The 18972-nt window shown below is 31.4% G+C and overlaps 1 protein-coding gene across 1 annotated transcript in view; it reads right to left on the bottom strand.

Moving 5' to 3' along the window:
- Positions 1-18972, bottom strand: part of LOC114341637 (small conductance calcium-activated potassium channel protein) — a 250833-nt gene that overhangs the window by 91149 nt on the left and 140712 nt on the right. The window contains exon 7 of the mRNA XM_050662938.1: positions 3920-4030. Coding sequence (XP_050518895.1) covers positions 3920-4030 — 111 coding nt within the window. The remainder of the gene's footprint in view (positions 1-3919; positions 4031-18972) is intronic.

Below are 18972 nucleotides of genomic sequence, written 5' to 3'. Positions count from 1 at the left end.
GATTGTTTCGTGCCAGAGGCAGTGGCAGATCTATAAATAGGCCTTCTTCTTCTTTAGGTGCCATCTCTGCGACGGAGGTTGACAATCATCATGGCTATTCTGACCTTAGATGGTGCTGCTCTGAATAGTTCGATTGATGTGCATCGGTACCATTCCCGCAAATTACGCAACCATGAGATTCTTCTCCTTCCTACACTTCTCTTGCCCTGGATTTTCCCCTGTTTAATCAATTGAAGTATGTTGTATCTCTCATTACGCATAACATGCCCCAGGTACTGCAGCTTTTTTGTCTTGCCTTGTCTTATCTTGATGGTCTTGTGGGCCTAAATAGGCCTTAGGAGGGGAAATTTGCCTTAAGGGGAACTTTTAATGAAAAACCAACCAAAAGATATAAAAAAGAAAAAGTCAGATTACATAAAAGACATAAATAACTTATAGGCATTCTTCTTCTTTGGGTGCTATGTCCGTTTATCGAACGTTAGCGGTCATGTTGGCTATCATAACTTTATTCGGAGCAGATCTGAAGAGCGATTCCGAAGTGTGACCAAACCATTGCCTCAAATTTCTTAACCAAGGTGTTCTTCTTCTTCCTCGACTTCTTCTGCCTAATATTTTACCCTGCATAATTAGATGTAGAATGCTATATTTTTCCGGATGTCTACAAACATGCACAAAATACTCGAGTTTTCTAGACTTTATCATTTTTACCAGTTCTCTGCCTTTCTTCATCCTGCTCAGAATAATATCATTACGCACCCATCCAGCTTACTCTCAGCATTCTTCGATAGCACCGTAATCCTTAACGCTTATAGGCATTAAGTTCCCTTAATTTTCCTAACTAGCGTGTTTATTGGGTTGAATTTAACTTTCTGTGGTTTCATATCAGCTAATATATTTTTATGTTTGAACATTTTTTTTTATTTTGGACCTTGTTGGGGGGGGAGGGGGATTTCCTCATTTCGACTTCCCGTAGATACGCTATTGGCCAAAGAGCATCTTTAACATCTATTTTATCGGTAACGTCGTCTCGTGAATAATGTTTGCAAGGCTATATCATGTTGTTCTGAAGCTATTTCCTTGTGGCATTTTTATAATTACGTATTTTTTATGGCAAATAAGCCACAATTTTACTAAAAATGAATTTATTAACGTTTCGAAGCCCAAATCGGGTTTCGTTGTCAAAATACAAAATACTATTAAAATAAAACAAACATGTTGTTGCTAAGTAAAAAAATTCTTCTAATAATTTATTTAATCTGACTCATTTATATTGGCAATTCAGACGTATATTATACATTTTAAAGTAGAAAATGATATCGCCAATATTTATGAGTTGCGTTCCTGGGACGACTTTACTAAAAGATAGTTCATTCGATTACATGAAATCAATCCCAACTCAAGAATATCCGTCGCAAAAAAATCATAGCATGTGATCTGTCTTTAAAAAGACAACCAAATGCAACGATGACAGTAAAATTCTCGCGTTAGAGATTCCATAGTAAATCACGAGGGAAAACCAGGAAAAAACCTCGTGATACTATCCCGACATCGTAAGTATTTGGTCTTACATTTAATATACCTTCAAAAAACTAATACCAAATTCTGACTTTAATATGTTTAAATTATAAATAATATTAATATTACATAGATATACAATAAGTAATACTAAAATATAAAATTTGTACTAATTCGATATGTTATTGACTTATTAATCGTGGTATTTTCTTTCTATTGACTTCCTCTTTCAGTATGGGTAACCACATCCTACTGCATTCTACCGAGGAATTTGCTACACAATTGGTTTCATTTAGCATAATTAGAGCCGCTTCTTTGATTTTTCTCTTTTTACTATCTGATTCTTTCAGGACTATACTTGAATCTCTCCACTGAACTCTATGTTCATTATCCCATGCGTGTTGACATATCTGAGATCTATCAAATTCTCTGTTTTTAATATAAGACTGATGTTCACTTATTCTAACGTTTAATGGTCTTGATGTTTCACCTAAATAAAATTGTTCGCATTCACAAGGTATTCTATAAATGCAATTCTTTGTTCTTTCTTGTTCATTGTTAGGTTTAGTTTTAGATAGAATAGATCTCAATGTGTTTGTTGTTTTGAATGTTGTTGAAATGTTTTATTAAAAAATGATTATCCTTTATCGTTTATAAATAAGGAATTGACAAGATTAGATCGAATGGAACAGAACAACTTAGAACGGGATCCTACAACATTCACAAGAAATAATACGAGGAAAATAACAATACCATATATAAAAGGACTATCCGAGAAACTTAAAACGATAGGCAATAAATTCAACATTTATCAATAATTCAACATCAATAGAAAGAAAATACCACGATTAATAAGTCAATAACATATCGAATTAGTACAAATTTTATATTTTAGTATTACTTATTGTATATCTATGTAATATTAATATTATTTATAATTTAAACATATTAAAGTCAGAATTTGGTATTAGTTTTTTGAAGGTATATTAAATGTAAGACCAAATACTTACGATGTCGGGATAGTATCACGAGGTTTTTTCCTGGTTTTCCCTCGTGATTTACTATGGAATCTCTAACGCGAGAATTTTACTGTCATCGTTGCATTTGGTTGTCTTTTTAAAGACAGATCACATGCTATGATTTTTTTGCGACGGATATTCTTGAGTTGGGATTGATTTCATGTAATCGAATGAACTATCTTTTAGTAAAGTCGTCCCAGGAACGCAACTCATAAATATTGGCGATATCATTTTCTACTTTAAAATGTATAATATACGTCTGAATTGCCAATATAAATGAGTCAGATTAAATAAATTATTAGAAGAATTTTTTTACTTAGCAACAACATGTTTGTTTTATTTTAATAGTATTTTGTATTTTGACAACGAAACCCGATTTGGGCTTCGAAACGTTAATAAATTCATTTTTAGTAAAATTGTGGCTTATTTCCCATAAAAAATAGGCTATATCATGTATACTAGATATATAAATAACCATAAACATTTCAATATTCATTTCAGTACTGTTTATTTTGCCTCATACTGCATTAATAAAATGAATAATAAAGGGATAATGCTTATTTTTAATTAGAATTGTAATTTAGGAGATGATGTTCTCATTTTTCGTCGCTGAAAAAATACGGACTTTTGGAAAAAATACTTTTGTCATGGCTTCCTTAGAATTGGTAGTAGAGATTTTTATAAAAAATACAGATTTTTTCAAGCACTGTAAAAAAGGTTTATGAATTTTTCACAAAAATACATTGTTTTCTTTGTTGTCTCCATATTTCACGTTGAAAATGTCAATTTTGGCGCTTGCCGATGAAGAGCTAACTTTCAATAAGCTATTTCTTCGATTTTATTGGGGCTATAGACACCATAAATCCATTATTTTTTTTAGAAGCCACATTTTCATAATAATATTTTTTTGAGAAAATACATACTTTTTGAGTAATTCGCAGAAAATTGCTTGAAAAAATATTTTTTTTTTCATTAAAAAATTGACCTTTGAATGTCAATGCGAATAAGTCGAAAAGTCTTAACCTTCTCAAAAAAATATACAGGACAAAAGTTGCTTAAAATTGGTCAATCTCATTCCTGGTGTTATTAAAAAATGTTTACCCCGAGAAGGGGGGCATCCCCCAAGTTTAAAACACCATACAGTACAGGGATGATTTGAAGCAGAGAGTAAGTAGGACCTATAAAAAAAATTTGGCACAAATCAGTGCAGGCTCCGAAAATTATACAGATACTCTGGATTTAACCTTCATTGACTGGACTAATAAAATGCACTGGACTCTCGTGCAAATATTTGCTTTTTGTATATATGCGAGATACTGACATATTAAAACGACACTTTTTTAATGTGGAACAAAATATATTATATGATTAGCAATATCGCTTACCCGTTTCGTCAGCTGCGTGTCCATCATAAAATTATGTACATGTTTTTCCGCTCTAGTTAACTCTAATTTTCTTGATACTACTGCTACTAATAAGGCTGTACAACCAGCGCCCTAAAAAAATCAATCGATTACAAGGGGAATGACACGTATACGATTCTGTTAATTTTTTTGAATGAAGGTTTGACCATTTCGTAACCTAAGGTAATAACCTAAAATCACAATAAAAATGCACTAGAAATAAACAAACCAAGACACGTTGAATGTTACGAGGAGAACTCCAGAATCATGATTTACAATGTAATAAAAGACGATGAACGACAAAAGACACCTCTTTGTGTCACAGATTTGTCTACAAAGCCACGTTATTCGCTACACATTCGTCAATAACGGAGAAAAACCGTGATATGAAAGGAAACGGCGATTGCATTTTATTTCACTCCACCTAGATGTTCCTGACGAGAGCTTGACATGAGCTCGAAACACGTCGTGTAGAATATCGGTGGTGGTCGAAGTGAAATAAAATGCAATCGCCGTTTCCTTTCATATATATATATATATATATATATATATATATATATATATATATATATATATATATATATATATATATATATATATACATTGTAAATTATGATTTGGAAGTGCTCCCCGTAACATTCAACGTATCTTTATTGTGATTGTAGTATTACTCCAGGGAAATAAGGTTTTTGTCGGGACACTTGAGCAGCCAAGTTGCAAATGGATTTTTTGGGTACTATACAGGGTGTTTCATTAATAATTGTCCATATAGTAACTGGAGAAACCTTAGCACAAAATACGAAGATTTAACCTAAAACACTTACATAAAATGTTGTTCCTTACTGAGTTATGGGGTGTTTTATCTTAAAAATTTAAAAAATATTTTTGCTCAGCATTTTAAAACTATTCGACGTATCCTTTTCATACTTGGCAGGAAGTATAGGTACTGTACAAGCTACTAAATTTTGTTAAATACACGTTTGTGGCTATTACCCGAGGCGTACGACGGGGGAAAGTGAATGGTTGACCCTTTCCAAATTCTACGCCACTGGCGAAATTGCTATTTTAGTTCAATTTTTGGATTCTCCAATACTTTCTATGAAAATAATATACTCTTTTTTCGTAACGATAAAGTCATTAGTTTTCGAGATCTTTGAAGTTAAAAATGAAACTACACGGTTATTTTGATTAATGTATTGTGTCGCTTTTTTTTATTTTCAAATATCTCGAAAATTAATCAGTTTATCGTTACGTATGAACAGTATATTATTTACAAAAAAAGTATTGTACAATCAAAAATTACACTAAAATAGCAATTTTATCAGTGGCGTAGAATTTGGGAAGGGTCAACCAGCCACTATCCCCTGTCGTACGCCTCTGGTAGTAGCTAGAAACGTTTATTTATCTTAATTTAGTAGGGTGTACAGCACCTACACTTTCTGCCAAGTATGATAAGGATACGCCAAATAGTTTGAAAGTACTGGATACAAATAATTTTTAAATTTTAATCATATGAATCATATAAATTAATCAAAATAACTGTGCCGTTTCATATTTAACTTCAAATATCTCGAAAACTAATGACTTTATCATTACCAATGAAGAGTACATTATTTACGTAGAAAGTATTGGAGAATCTAAAAATGGCACTAAAATAGTAATTCCTCCAGTGACGTAGAATTTGAGAAGGGTCAACCATTCACCATCCCCTGTCGTACACCTCTGGTAGTAGCTAGAAAGGTTTGTTTGTCATAATTTAGTAGTGTGTCTAGTAGTCGCACTTTCTGCCAAGTATGAAAAGGATACGTCGAATAGTTTTAAATTGCTAAGCAAAAATAGTTTTCAATATTTTAGATAAAACACCCTGTAACTTAGTAAGGAACCACATTTTATTTAAGTGTTTTAGGTTAAATCTTCGTATTTTGTGCTAAGGTTTCTCCAGTTACTATATGGACAATTATTAATGAAACACCCTGTATACCTAATGCATTATACATACAAAAATGCCCGTCACAGTTCGGACGAGAAACTTAGTTATTAACAAATAAGGGTCAAAAATGGCAGTTTTTTCGTTTAAATCGCTATAGGTAAAAATAGGGTAATTATATATATTATTTAGAGTAATCGTATTTTAGTAGATCAGCCAAGGTTTAAAATGGCACTTTTTGAATTTTGGTCCCATCCTTTTTTGCTTCGGAAAGTGCAAAATAAAACTAAAATTTCAAAAATAAAAAAATGTGCTATAATTTTTGCGAAAATGGTCTTAAGACTTTCATGTTGCACGAAAAGTTGAGTTAAACATTCCATATAATGCACAAAAAATTTTAAGACGATTCGTCAATTAGTTTAAATTTTATTCAATTTGTTTATCGCAAAGAGCTTTTTTTTCGCAATGTTATTGTTCAGAAAATAATAATGACATAGCAATTCTGTGGAAACCACATGCAAGAATAATAGTTGTATTTTTAAAGTATTAAAAAAAAATCATTAAAAAGTCGTTTTTATCACTCCGAAAAAGTTTAGTAAAATAGAGTAATTTTAGGCTTCTAAACAGTTTGAATAACTTTGTTAATATTGACTATATAGTAAATCTACGTTAGGATTTCAAAAGTTAATATTTCTATACGAATTTTCAGAAAAAAAAATTTTTGCCTAGTTTAATTAGGTTCAAAGTTAGTCACTTTTATTATTTAATTCGCAGTTACTTCTATATACATCAAATTCTTCTGTAACGTTGTTAGTTGCCATACTATTCCGAAACGGTTAAGCCAATTTTTATAAAATTTTACATGTTTATCCTGTAGGACGTTGAAGATGTTTTAATCTATTTTTTATACCCATAAGTTATAGGGGGGTTGCCCCCTGACATTTTTTTTTATTTTTTTGGACAGAATTATCTACCTTAATTTTATATGATGTAGAATTAAAAAATACATACAAACCTTAATTTTCACTCTTCTATTACCAACCCCTATTTTAATAGCCATGTATATATTTACATCTATAAAATTCTCCTGTCACAGTGTTAGTTTCCATACTCTTCCGAGACCGCTTGACCGATTTTTATGAAATTATATACAGGGTGAGTTTTTAGTGTGGGATCGGTCGATAACTCCATTATGGTATAAAATATCGAGAAAAGTTATTTAAAAAAAATGTAGACAATGATATTTTCCACGCTTGGAAAATATGTCCATTTCTACAGGGTGATCAGTAACTGCGTGGTATATCAAACATATAATTTTTTAAATGGGACACCCTATATATTTTTTCATATTTATATTCCCCTCATAATTCTTGTTCATATAATATATGGTTTTGCATTACTATACAGAGTATTTAACAAGTTGACCATTTTTATTTCGAAATCACTATGAGATTAACACCCTGTATATAAAGAAGTAATTCGTAGACAATAATTTCTTTTATGTAATAAGATAAACAATATACTGTAGTTTTTAAATTAAGTCCAATTCACATCATTGACGAATATTTGTATACAGGGTGAACTACAAAACCAAATTACGATTTTCTGTATTTTTTTAAATGGATCACCCTATATTTTATTTTTCAACATTATTGTATTTAATATACTCTTTCATTTTTATATAGCATTCCCTATATCTAAACTGATTACTTTCCGAGATATTTTTAGTTTTCCTCAAATTTCGGGAATACATTCAATTTTTCTAGTAGAAATAAGTTAGTATTGAGTGATAATTAAACAAAATTATTTTTATTAGATAAATAACTAACACAAAATATAAACCATAGCAATATGCAGTAAATATACCAATAAATGTAATATTAAGAAATTATCATATTTCCCTAATATACATCCCTAATATACATATATTAGGAATCGTAAAATTCCTAAAAAAAAACTTTTTGTTGTGTATAATAATATAACAAGATAACTTTTTTCAATAAATAACTTACATGAAACATAAATCAAAGCAATATACAACTGATGTAACAGTTTTTAGATTGGTATATCAACAGCAAACAGGTGTTATCATGGTCTATCAAAGTACTTATCTAACAAACGTCTGTCACAAAAAACTCGTATAAGGCTGTATAGAACATTGCTAGTCCCCGTTCTCACATATGGTTCAGAGGCATGGACGCTAACTAAAACAGATGAATCCGCTCTATCAATTTTTGAAAGAAAGGTACTACGCAAGATATTCGGAGCGGTTTGTGAGAACGGAATATGGAGGCGTAGATATAACTTTGAACTGCAGCATATCTACAAGCAAACGTTTGGTGGAAAAGATATTATCACTATAATTAAGCGAAATCGCCTGCAGTGGGCAGGACATGTAGCCCGAGCCCCTGAATCGAACATGCTAAAAAGGATTCTAACAGCTCAACCCGTGGGAATGAGAAGACGGGGTAGACCAAAGTTGAGATGAATGGACGGGGTAACATAAGATGCCGAGAAGATCGGAGTCGGCAACTGGAAAGTGCAGGCAGGGGACAGAACAGAATGGCGTAGAACGCTTGAGAAGGTCGGGGCCCTCTAAGGGCTGTAGCACCATGATGATGATGATGATATTAACAGCATTCTAAGCCAAGAGTTTTTTAGTAGAACATTCATTTTTATAAGCACTTTTAAACTACAAAACAAAAGTTCGATTTTCTCAATTTTTTTTTAATAGATCACCCTATATTTTATTTTTTTTGAAATATTGTATTTATGATACTCTTTAATTTTTATATAGCATCTCCTATACCTAAACTTATTAGTTTCTGAGATATTTTTAGTTTTCTTCATTTGCCGGGAATACATTCAATTCTTATAAATATAAATAACTTAACAAATAAGTATTATGTAATAATATATCAAATATTTTCATTCAATAAATAACTAACAAAAAAATAATAAACCATAACAAAATTTAATGAATGTATCAATTAATGTGATGTTAAGGATATAAGTCTAAAGTAAATGTTGAAAATGACCACTTTCGACGTCTATGCAATTTTGTAACCGATATTCAAATGACCGAGCCACATTTCTTTGTAAGTCAATATTATTAAAAGCTTCTTTTATTCTATTTTTCATATCATCAAGCGTTGTTGAATGCGTCTGGTATACAAGGTTTTTTATATAGCCCCACTTGAAAAAAATCAATTTTGGAAGAACTGAAGCACCGTCGTATAAAAACCTCAACCGTCAAAAAATGTGGACCAATCACATAATCTCTAACTATATCACCTTAAACATTTATAGATTATCTAGTTTGAGTGTTATCAAAGTAGGGATTTATTTATGCATATTAATGAAATTTAATATGAAAATTATATTATTAATAACTGCGGGTCACAATCTGCAATTAGGAATGTGTTACTAAAAACTTCTTGGCTAAGAATGCTGTTGATATAATAATCTAAAAACTATTAAATTAGTTGTATATTGTTTTGATTTATGTTTTGTGTGGTTGTTTATTAAATAAAAATAATCTTGTAATTTTATTATACACAGGATACCTACAATATATTTTTTTTTGTAGGAATTGTATGATTCTTGTATACAGGGAAATATGATAATTCCTTAATATCACATTTATTGATACATTCATTGCATATTGCTGTGGTTTATATTTTGTGTTAGTTATTTATTGAATAAAAATAATTTTGTTTAATTATCATTCAATACCAACTTATTTCTACTAGAAAAATTGAATGTATTCCCGAAAGTTAAAGAAAACTAAAAATATCTCCGAAAGTAATAAGTTTAGGTATAGGGAACGCTATATAAAAATGAAAGAGTATAATAAATACGATATTTTTGAAAAATAAAATATAGGGTGATCCATTTAAAAAATAGAGAAAATCGTAATTGGGTTTTGTAGTTCACCCTGTATACAAACATTCGTCAATGATTTCAATTGGACTTAATTTAAAGACTACAGTATATTGTTTATCTTACTACATAAAACAAATTATGGTCTATGAATTAGTTCTTTATATACAGGGTGTTAATCTCATAGGGATTTCGAAATAAAAATGGTCATAACTTGTTAAATACTCTGTATGGTAATGCAAAACCCTATATTATATGAACAAGAATTATGAGGGGAATATAAATATGAAAAAATATATAGGGTGTCCCATTTAAAAAATTATATGTTTGATATGCCACGCTGTTATTGATCACCCTGTAGAAATGGACATATTTCCAAGCGTGGAGAATATCGTTGTCTACATTTTTTCTAAATAACTTTTTTCGATATTCTATAACATAATGGAATTATCGACTGATCCCGCACTAAAAACTCCCCCTTTATATATGTATATTCGGTAGGTCTTAGAATCGGTCGTAATCTATTTTTCATATCCCTGAGTGATAAGGGGACTTCCCCCTAACATTTTGTAATGTTAGGTGGAGTTGTGTGTACATAACGTACTCTATAAGACTACGAGTACATACAAATTAAAAAAATTATAATCAAAATCCATTTACAAGTTCCAGCGATATTAATTGCAGCATATGCTTGCAGAATCAGTTTCATTTTTTGAGTGCACGTATTTTAGTAATTACCCTCCACCGAGCACGAATTAGTTCCGTTCGGACGCCATTTTTAAAGCTTTATTAACCACTCTGTTGAGGTTTAAAGTTTACTCAAACTTTTACACATAACCTATATATCTTTAACTTCAAAATGTCTCTAGTTAGGTTTACAAACAAAGTAGTCGTCAATTAAATAAAAAAGAGTGGCTAACTTTGACCGTAATTAACCTAGGCGAAAAGTTTTTCTTTGAAAATTCGTATAAAAATACCAGTTTTTTAAATTCCATTGTAGTTTTAGCCTACAGTGAATATTAACAAACTTTTTCAAATTGTTTATAAGCAAAAAATGACTCTATTTTTGTAAAATGTTTTCTGAGTGATATAAATGACTTTTTAATGATTTTTTTAATGCGTTGAAAATATGAGTATCCTTCTTTCATGTTGTTTTCACAGAATTGTTGTATCGTTATTATTTTCTGAACAATAGCATTGCAAAGCTCTTTGGGATAAACAAATTAAATAAAATTTAAACTAATTGACGCATCATCGTCTTAAATTTTTTTTGCATTGTATGGACTATTTGATTCAACTTTTCATGCAATATGAAAGTCCTAAATTCATTTTCGCAAAAGTTATAGCAAATTTTTTATTTTCGAAATTTTAGTTTTATTTTGCAATATCCGAAGCAACAAATAATCGGACCAAAATTAAAAAAACCTTGTTGTAAACCTTGGCTCATCTGCTAAAAGAAAAATATTATAAATAAGACATTTAATGACCCTATTTTTACCTGTAGCGATTTAAACGAAAAAACTCTCATTTTTGACCCTTATTTGTTAATAACTAAATTTCTCGTCCAAACTGTGACGGGCATTTTTGTATTTATAATGTATTAGGTATATAGTACCCAAAAAACCCATTTGCAACCTGGCTGCTCAAGTGTCCCGAACATGGTATATTTTTGTCTTATTTCCCTGGTGTATATAGAACAATTTTGATTTCCTTGGATTCAATATCATGTACCTATGTATCTTTAAAATATCGCTACTTAGAGCTGTGTTTTTATAATAAGTTTAAATCTCTGGACTTACTTTAAATATGCCATATTTTACCCCCAAAAAAGTATAAAGATAAACAATAGATTACCTGATAAAATGACAACTTTCACAGCTGAACACATAGCAGTCACAGAAACCTATAATACAGTTTCAAAAGTTATGCATCACCTAAAAGTATGCTCATTTTCATAGTTAATTTTTTCATGAACAGATTGACGAATTCTGCTAATTTTTTTATTATTTTAGATTTTTCTTTGATATTTACACAGTTAGGCAAAGGTTTACTCAAACTTCTTTTTTGTACCTATACCAGGTGTAAGAAAAGAAATGTTTTTCTTATGTTAAGTTTGAGACGCCCTGTAGGGAGGACAAGGTATAAGTGGGTATAAATCAAAATCGTGTTGTAGTCTTATGTTTTGTGAACATTTTGTTGTTTGTTGTTTGAATGTACCTGATATCTTTAGAAACAAAGAAAATAGAGGGTTTTAGTCTTTAACATGTATTTTAACCGAAACAAAAGTTTGAGACACCCTATAGGGAGGAAAAGGTATAAAGGTAAATATACATCAAAATTATGTTCTGGTCTTATATTTTTGTACATTTAATTTTTTTAATTTCTCTGATATATTTAATAACAAAGAAACTAGACGGTTTTACTCCTTAATATGTGTTTTATCTGATGACATACGATACGTGAGGAGGCCATGTCTTATCATACACTAAGATGAAATTATTTCCCATATATAGTGCGAAAGGAACAAAGAGTTCAAAGAAAGAAAATATGTACAATGTACCTCTCGCTATTTAAAGAGCCTCCACGTAGCAGAGCCGGATTTAAGCCAGTGGGGGCCATTGGGCAGAATTGGTGTGGGGGCCCTACCTCCTACCATTAAAAAATATTGATCTACTTTTATAAATATAATTTTAAATAAAAAAAAGTACAGGAGCTGTGACTTGTTACAGTAAAATATTAAAAATAATAGTAAGGTGTATGGTTAAAGTCCCATTTGCAATGCTACGAGTTTTAAATTGTTGCTCATAGTCTTCCGAAATTTTGGATAATGGCACTTTAATCTGATTATAACCTTTAACTAGTTCTTTTGCGGCATTACCTCCATGACCATCTAGTAGTATTTGCTCTTTTTATATTTTTGCCACGGTCAGCACTGTTGATTTAAGACGCAGCGTTTAAACATTCTGTTAACATATAGCTAGTTCTTCTAAGAAATTAAAGAATGCGGTGCTATGCTAATGCATGATAACACTCAGTTGCAGCTTTTGAAACTAAATTTAGAGAGTGGGAGACACAGGGAATCGACAACTCCAAGATATTAAGATACATATCCATACGTGGGTACTCCGCGCTCGTTGTAGCAGCTCCACACAGTGGATACGTCGGTGATCGCCGCTCGGCGCTCACTTTCTTCGATTCAACCTGTTTGCGGTTTATATGTAGGGGAGCGCATGCCGTATCCATTTAAGCAGTTGCACCGAGCACGGAGCACCCACGTATGGATATGTACCTTTTTGTTCTATAATTTCAGCCTGAACACCATTGTATTTTCAAAATCCACGAGTAGACCAGGGCGGATCTGTAAAAATATTAGTACATTTGGACGTTAAGAGGTGACTCAAATTTTTTTGCAGAAATTGCTTGAAAATAACTCAAATAATAATATTTGAGTTATCCGCCCTCTCAAAAAGGTCCGGAACATTGTTTAAATAATCAAAATGTCAAAAAATGAAGGAAAAATTCGATTTTTTTCTTCGTTTTTTGATTATAACTTTAAAAGTAGTCATTTCCACGAAAAGTTGTACTGACATAAAAGTTGTATAATTAAATTTCCTACAATATAAAATTGGTTGAAAATTTAAAAAATGTCACCCTTGTTGCAAAATAGCAATAATTGCGAAGAAACTGTACAAAAACAAGTATTCGCATTTTACATTTTTTCAACCATTTATGCTACACTTAAGACCTTCATATTTCACCCAGAAAACCTTTATGATACAGTAAAACAATACTGTAAATTTCATTAAGATCGGTTTAATAGATTTTGCAAAATAAATTTTGCAATCCAGCTTTCGCAAAAAAAATTCGTTTTTTTCAAAATGTTACAGGACTGAAAATAAAGCATATAGCAAGTTGAATTTTTTTTGCGTATAGAAGTGTACTGTACCTTTTATTTGCAACTTGCAAAATTAAAATCGATTAACTGCCACGGCGTCAGAAATATTTTAAATAAACATTAATTATTGGTGCTACGCGCAGGACAGCGGATAGTTTGTTCTGATTGGGCATTTAAGTGACCTTTGATAGTGATTGATACATTTTAATTTTTATTACATTTCGATATAAATAAATAAATTTGTTTATTGCAAAATAAAATCACATACTCTATCCTTTGAAATAACACGTTCTTTAGTAAAAACTTTCTTTGTTCATATATTTTAACTTAGAGAATAAAAGTTTATTATTTTTAAACATATGCAATTGTTTAAACAATATTTCACAAACAATAATAAAATTAGTTTGATTTTTGTGGAATTAAAATCTTAAAATACAACAAAATATAGAGTAAGAAAATAATATATTAGATAAATATTAGAAGAATTTTGGTGGAAATCAACTTGTGTGAATCGAACACCGCTGTCCTGCGCGTAGCACCAAAAATTAATGTTTATTTAAAAAAATTTCCTGACGCCGTGGTAATTATTCGATTTTAATTTTGCAAATTGCAAATGAAAGGTACAGTACACTTCTATAAGCAAAAAAAACATTACTCTCTGCTTTATTTTCAGTCCTTGCAACATTTTTAAAAAATGAATTTTTTTTTGCGAAAGCTGGATTGCAAAATTAGTTTGCAAAATCTATTAAACCGATCTTAATGAAATTTGCAGTGTTGCTTTACTATATCATAAAGTTTTTCTGGGTAAAATATTAAGATCCTAAGTGTAGCATAAATGGTTGAAAAACGTAAAATGCGAATACTTGTTTTTGTATGGTTTTTTTCGCAAGTATTGCTATTTTGCAACAAGGGTGACTATTTTCTAAATTTTTAACCAATTCTGTATTGTAGGAAATTTAATTACGCAACTTTTATGTCAGTACAACTTTTCTCATAAATGAACAGTTTTAAAGTTACAGTAAAACCTCGATATAACGGACTAATTGGGAGGACGAGATGTCCGTTAAAGCCGAAAGTCCGTTATATAAAAATATGTTTAAAATTCATCAAATTTTTTTTTTGTAAATATGTACTGTATTTACACACAGTGTACAAATCTGTAAGTTGAAAAAGGAATCAAGTTTGGTTTGCTACTTTTTTACTTTTCTACTTCATCTAAAAACTTTCTGCAATATACTCGTTTGGTTATCTAAATTATTCAGTGATCCATGGGTTAAATAAGCGATGCATGTTTTTGGTAAAAACATACAATTAAAGTCTTCTAAATGTCGAATATTTTCAAGAGGGTAAGCAGGGGATTGTCTAAAATCAATATACATTTCACCTCTTTCAGCGGTATTTCCAGTTTCTTCTCTTGAAATTTTCTCACTGCAGGTACAAATTCTTGAAACCAATTTTTGAAAATATCTGTGGTGAACCATGCCTTATTAGAGCTATAAAAAAACAACGGGCAGATGATGCATTATATCTTTGACAACTCTAGGTTTACGAGATTTGCCAACAATTATAGCAGTCAATCCATGCGATCCATCGGCATTAGCATAAATCATGGCCGAGATCCTGTCCTTGCTGATTTTTCTTCCAGAATTCGACTTTTCATTTTTTTATTCAATTTTTTTTTTACATTTGATCGGATTTTTTGTCCGTTATATCCGAAGTCCGTTAAATAGAGGTCCGTTCTATCGAGGTTTTACTGTATATTCAAAAAACCAATAAAAAAATCGAATTTTTCCTTCATATTTTGACATTTTGATTATTTAAACAATGTTCCGGACCATTCTGAGAGGGAGGACAACTCAAATATTATTATTTGAGTTATTTTTAAGCAATTTCTGCAAAAAAATTTGAGTCACCTCTCAACGTCCATCTCAAAACAGATGAGCCCTGGACTAGAGGAAAATAAACTTCCTGTAGCTGGCTGTATACCATAAATCACAAAAATACCAGGTCTTTGTAAAAGGTATATTTTAAAATACCCTAAATAAGGGTCACAATACAAAACGTTTTCGGATTAAGAAATCCATCATCAGTGTTTAAAAGCCCTAAAATTAAGTATAACCTAATTAATTGAGATAAAAGTTAAAAAATTGACAGAGGTTTAAAAAATTTTTTTTTATTGTATTTTCCTGCAGTTTTTCAAATCGATATCATGTTCTTGCAAAAATGTCATTAGAGAATTAAATATATCTTCTGCTTTATGACGGCGATTTGGCAAAAATATGGTAAACTTTTCAACAGGAGTGAAACCTTCCCTGTAACGAAATATCACAGTTAATTGATTTGTATGAACTGAATAATATTTTAACTTCTTAATCCTTGAACCTATTTCATTTAATACGTTTTGACCCATCGGATGTACAATTTATTTAAATATGGTTGATGAAAGATAGTTGACATGTCCGCTTTCAGGATTTGAATATTTATTAAAATATGGTGCTTCAAAAATTGATCATATTCAGCTAATAACTGGAGTATTCCCAAATAATTTTCATTTTATGATGAACTCGACAACTCATTTTCGCTGCTAAATGCTAAATCTCGTTCACAAATAAACTTTATAACACTAAAATTAGTCTTTGAGTTACCATTTTCCAATAATTCTTTATTTCTTCGGCCTGTTTTGCTATTTCAGCATCAATACGCCCAATTCTTTCGTGTGCTTTAGACATTTCGTGATCCATAAGCCTACTATCTGCATGTTTCCAATCACAAAATTCTCTGTGGCTAAAATGTGTACGAACACTTGATAAGAATTTACAAACGAAGCAATACACTCACCCGGTGGAAGGTGAAAAACATAACCATGAACAATGTAATATTATCACTCCTACGCTCCTTCATTTTATACTTGTCATACATTGTCGAGTTCCTGTATCTCCTGCCAATATCTGTTTAAATGAACCTCTTATGTTTGGGGCTTTGTGGGGGCCCCGGGCAGCTGCCCAGCCTGCCCCCCCTTAAATCCGGCCCTGCCACGTAGACACCAAATCCGTACTTATTCTCAAGGAAATTCTACCCCAAAACATCACAGAGCTTCCATTAAACAATCTGGTCTTTATTATGTTGCTCTGTGCATACCACTCACTTGGTCGACAAATAACTCTTAAGGTGTCGACTAGAATTGTTAAGGTTATGTGCCTTTCTGTTTTTAAAGTTTTGTAAACTGTGTTTTTTATTGTTAGATTAGTTTTGTTTATATTTTTATTACAATCATCACATCGACCAACTTTCAACGACCTACATAGGAAAATATTTGTATATTTAACCTTGACATTAAAGCATACAATAATTGTGAAATTTGCTTAGCTGAATTTTCCCAAAACGAAAAATATAAGTTACGTTGCCATGGAGATTGTAAACGGTATTTTTGCATCAAATGTTCTAGTCTCAACAAAACAACGGCAAAAGCTCTATTGGACCCAAAAAATTGTCATTTAAGATTCTTCTGTACATTATGTGATTCGCCTAGCCTCAGATATTTAAATGAAAAAATAAACGATTCATCAAAAAATCAAATACCACAAGAGAATTTTGACGCCTTAATTAAAGTTACAAAAAAAGTCACTGATAATTTGCCAATATTCATCGAGACATATGATTTATTAACCAAAAATGACGGCAAATTAGACTATCTGACAAAAAAAATTGACGAGATCCATAACTTAAATAACGGGCTAAATCCCGAATATCTTTTAAAATCGATAAGGCAGATGGAACAAGATATCTTTAATATATCGTCAGTTTTTTCGGCTGTTCCAATGACACAATTAAAGTCCAAGTCCAAGATTCAAATTCATCTGAGATAAAATTGGGATTAGACAGGCTCTCCTCAAACATAAGTGAAATATCTAATCAAATGAGTAATCTTTCACACAAACTACCTGCTATACCAACGAAGAAAGAGGTAGTGAAGAGAAACATAGTATATGCCACCTCAAGTACCCAAACTGAAGACACTCATTTCGAAGCTAGTCCAGTCAAAAAATCAAAAATTGTAGAAGATAAATGTCACTTTGTCGTTATAAGCAACTTAACCCCAATTTACACCCCTATTCAAGTAGTTCACTACATTAAAGAGAAGCTAGGTATTAAGGAATATATTCGATGTTACGCCCTACTTCAAGATACCAACACAGCAACTGGTTCCTCATTCAAAATAGGCATAAAATCTAAAACGTCTATCGACTTATTATTTAATAAAGAAATTTGGCCACCTGGTGTCAACATTAACTGGTCCACAGAATCATCATACTCTAAACCAAAGACTTTATCTGAACAAAATATGAATCCGAAATACATCAGAAGCCCGGTTAGCTTGGAAAATCCAATTACCATTCCAAGCAACAATAAAAATGTTGAAAACACAAATATATTTACAGACAAGCAGGCCATCACAGTTTGCAAATCAAAAGAGCCTTTCCGTTCCCATATCAATTTTATTAAGAAAGATACTCTGGAACCATCCATAAATTTGGATCCTTTAACACCACCAAGAGTTAGGCTAACTAATAACTCGAATAGTCGATATCTTCTTGCAAGGTTAAGGGAACCGGATATCTTAAAAGCAATTAAACTACATCTTGCTTTTCTACACGACCAGCCTTCTTCTGTATTTTATGATGGATACACCAACACCAGCGTGAAACTCTTTTTGGCTTCCGAAGGACTACCTACTAAGACCGAAGAACTACGAAAAGTTCTTCTAGAATTTAACCATGCCTACGGAATTGGTCCAGCTGAAATCGAAGCTGATCTTGCCGCTTTAGGTCCTACCTCAGTTCGGAAAGAATCATACACCTACAAAAGTCAAGGGAATGTCACCGAAGTTATTATTTCACTGGCTCTCCAAAGCGAAATTTTTAAACAACACGACGTGTTCTGAGGGACTAGAAACCTCAAATTATTTTAGTGATGACAACTTTGGCATGGTTATGATTAATATTCGTTCTATAAGAAATAAAACTGATGAATTATTTTTGTTTCTGGAGGAATTAGGATTTCCCCCGATAGTTGCGGTTACAGAGCACTGGCTTGAAGTCAACGAGCCTTTTTTTGTAGAAAAATATAGCACAATTGCCAGGTATGATCGTCCAAGTTCGGCTCATGGAGGCACCCTAATTCCTTCTAGAAATAATGATTTTTCTCTGGTAACAAAATATGACTTTTTGTTAAGTGAATCCGTCTTTGAGTTTTCCTTAGTTTATAATAAAAATCTTAATCTTTACATTATTTGCATTTATAGATCACCTGACTCTACAGTGGAACTATTTT

This window comes from Diabrotica virgifera, chromosome 10, assembly GCF_917563875.1.
Source record: "Diabrotica virgifera virgifera chromosome 10, PGI_DIABVI_V3a".
NCBI classification, from domain to species: domain Eukaryota; kingdom Metazoa; phylum Arthropoda; class Insecta; order Coleoptera; family Chrysomelidae; genus Diabrotica; species Diabrotica virgifera.
This window is presented reverse-complemented; position numbering and strand designations above follow the sequence as displayed.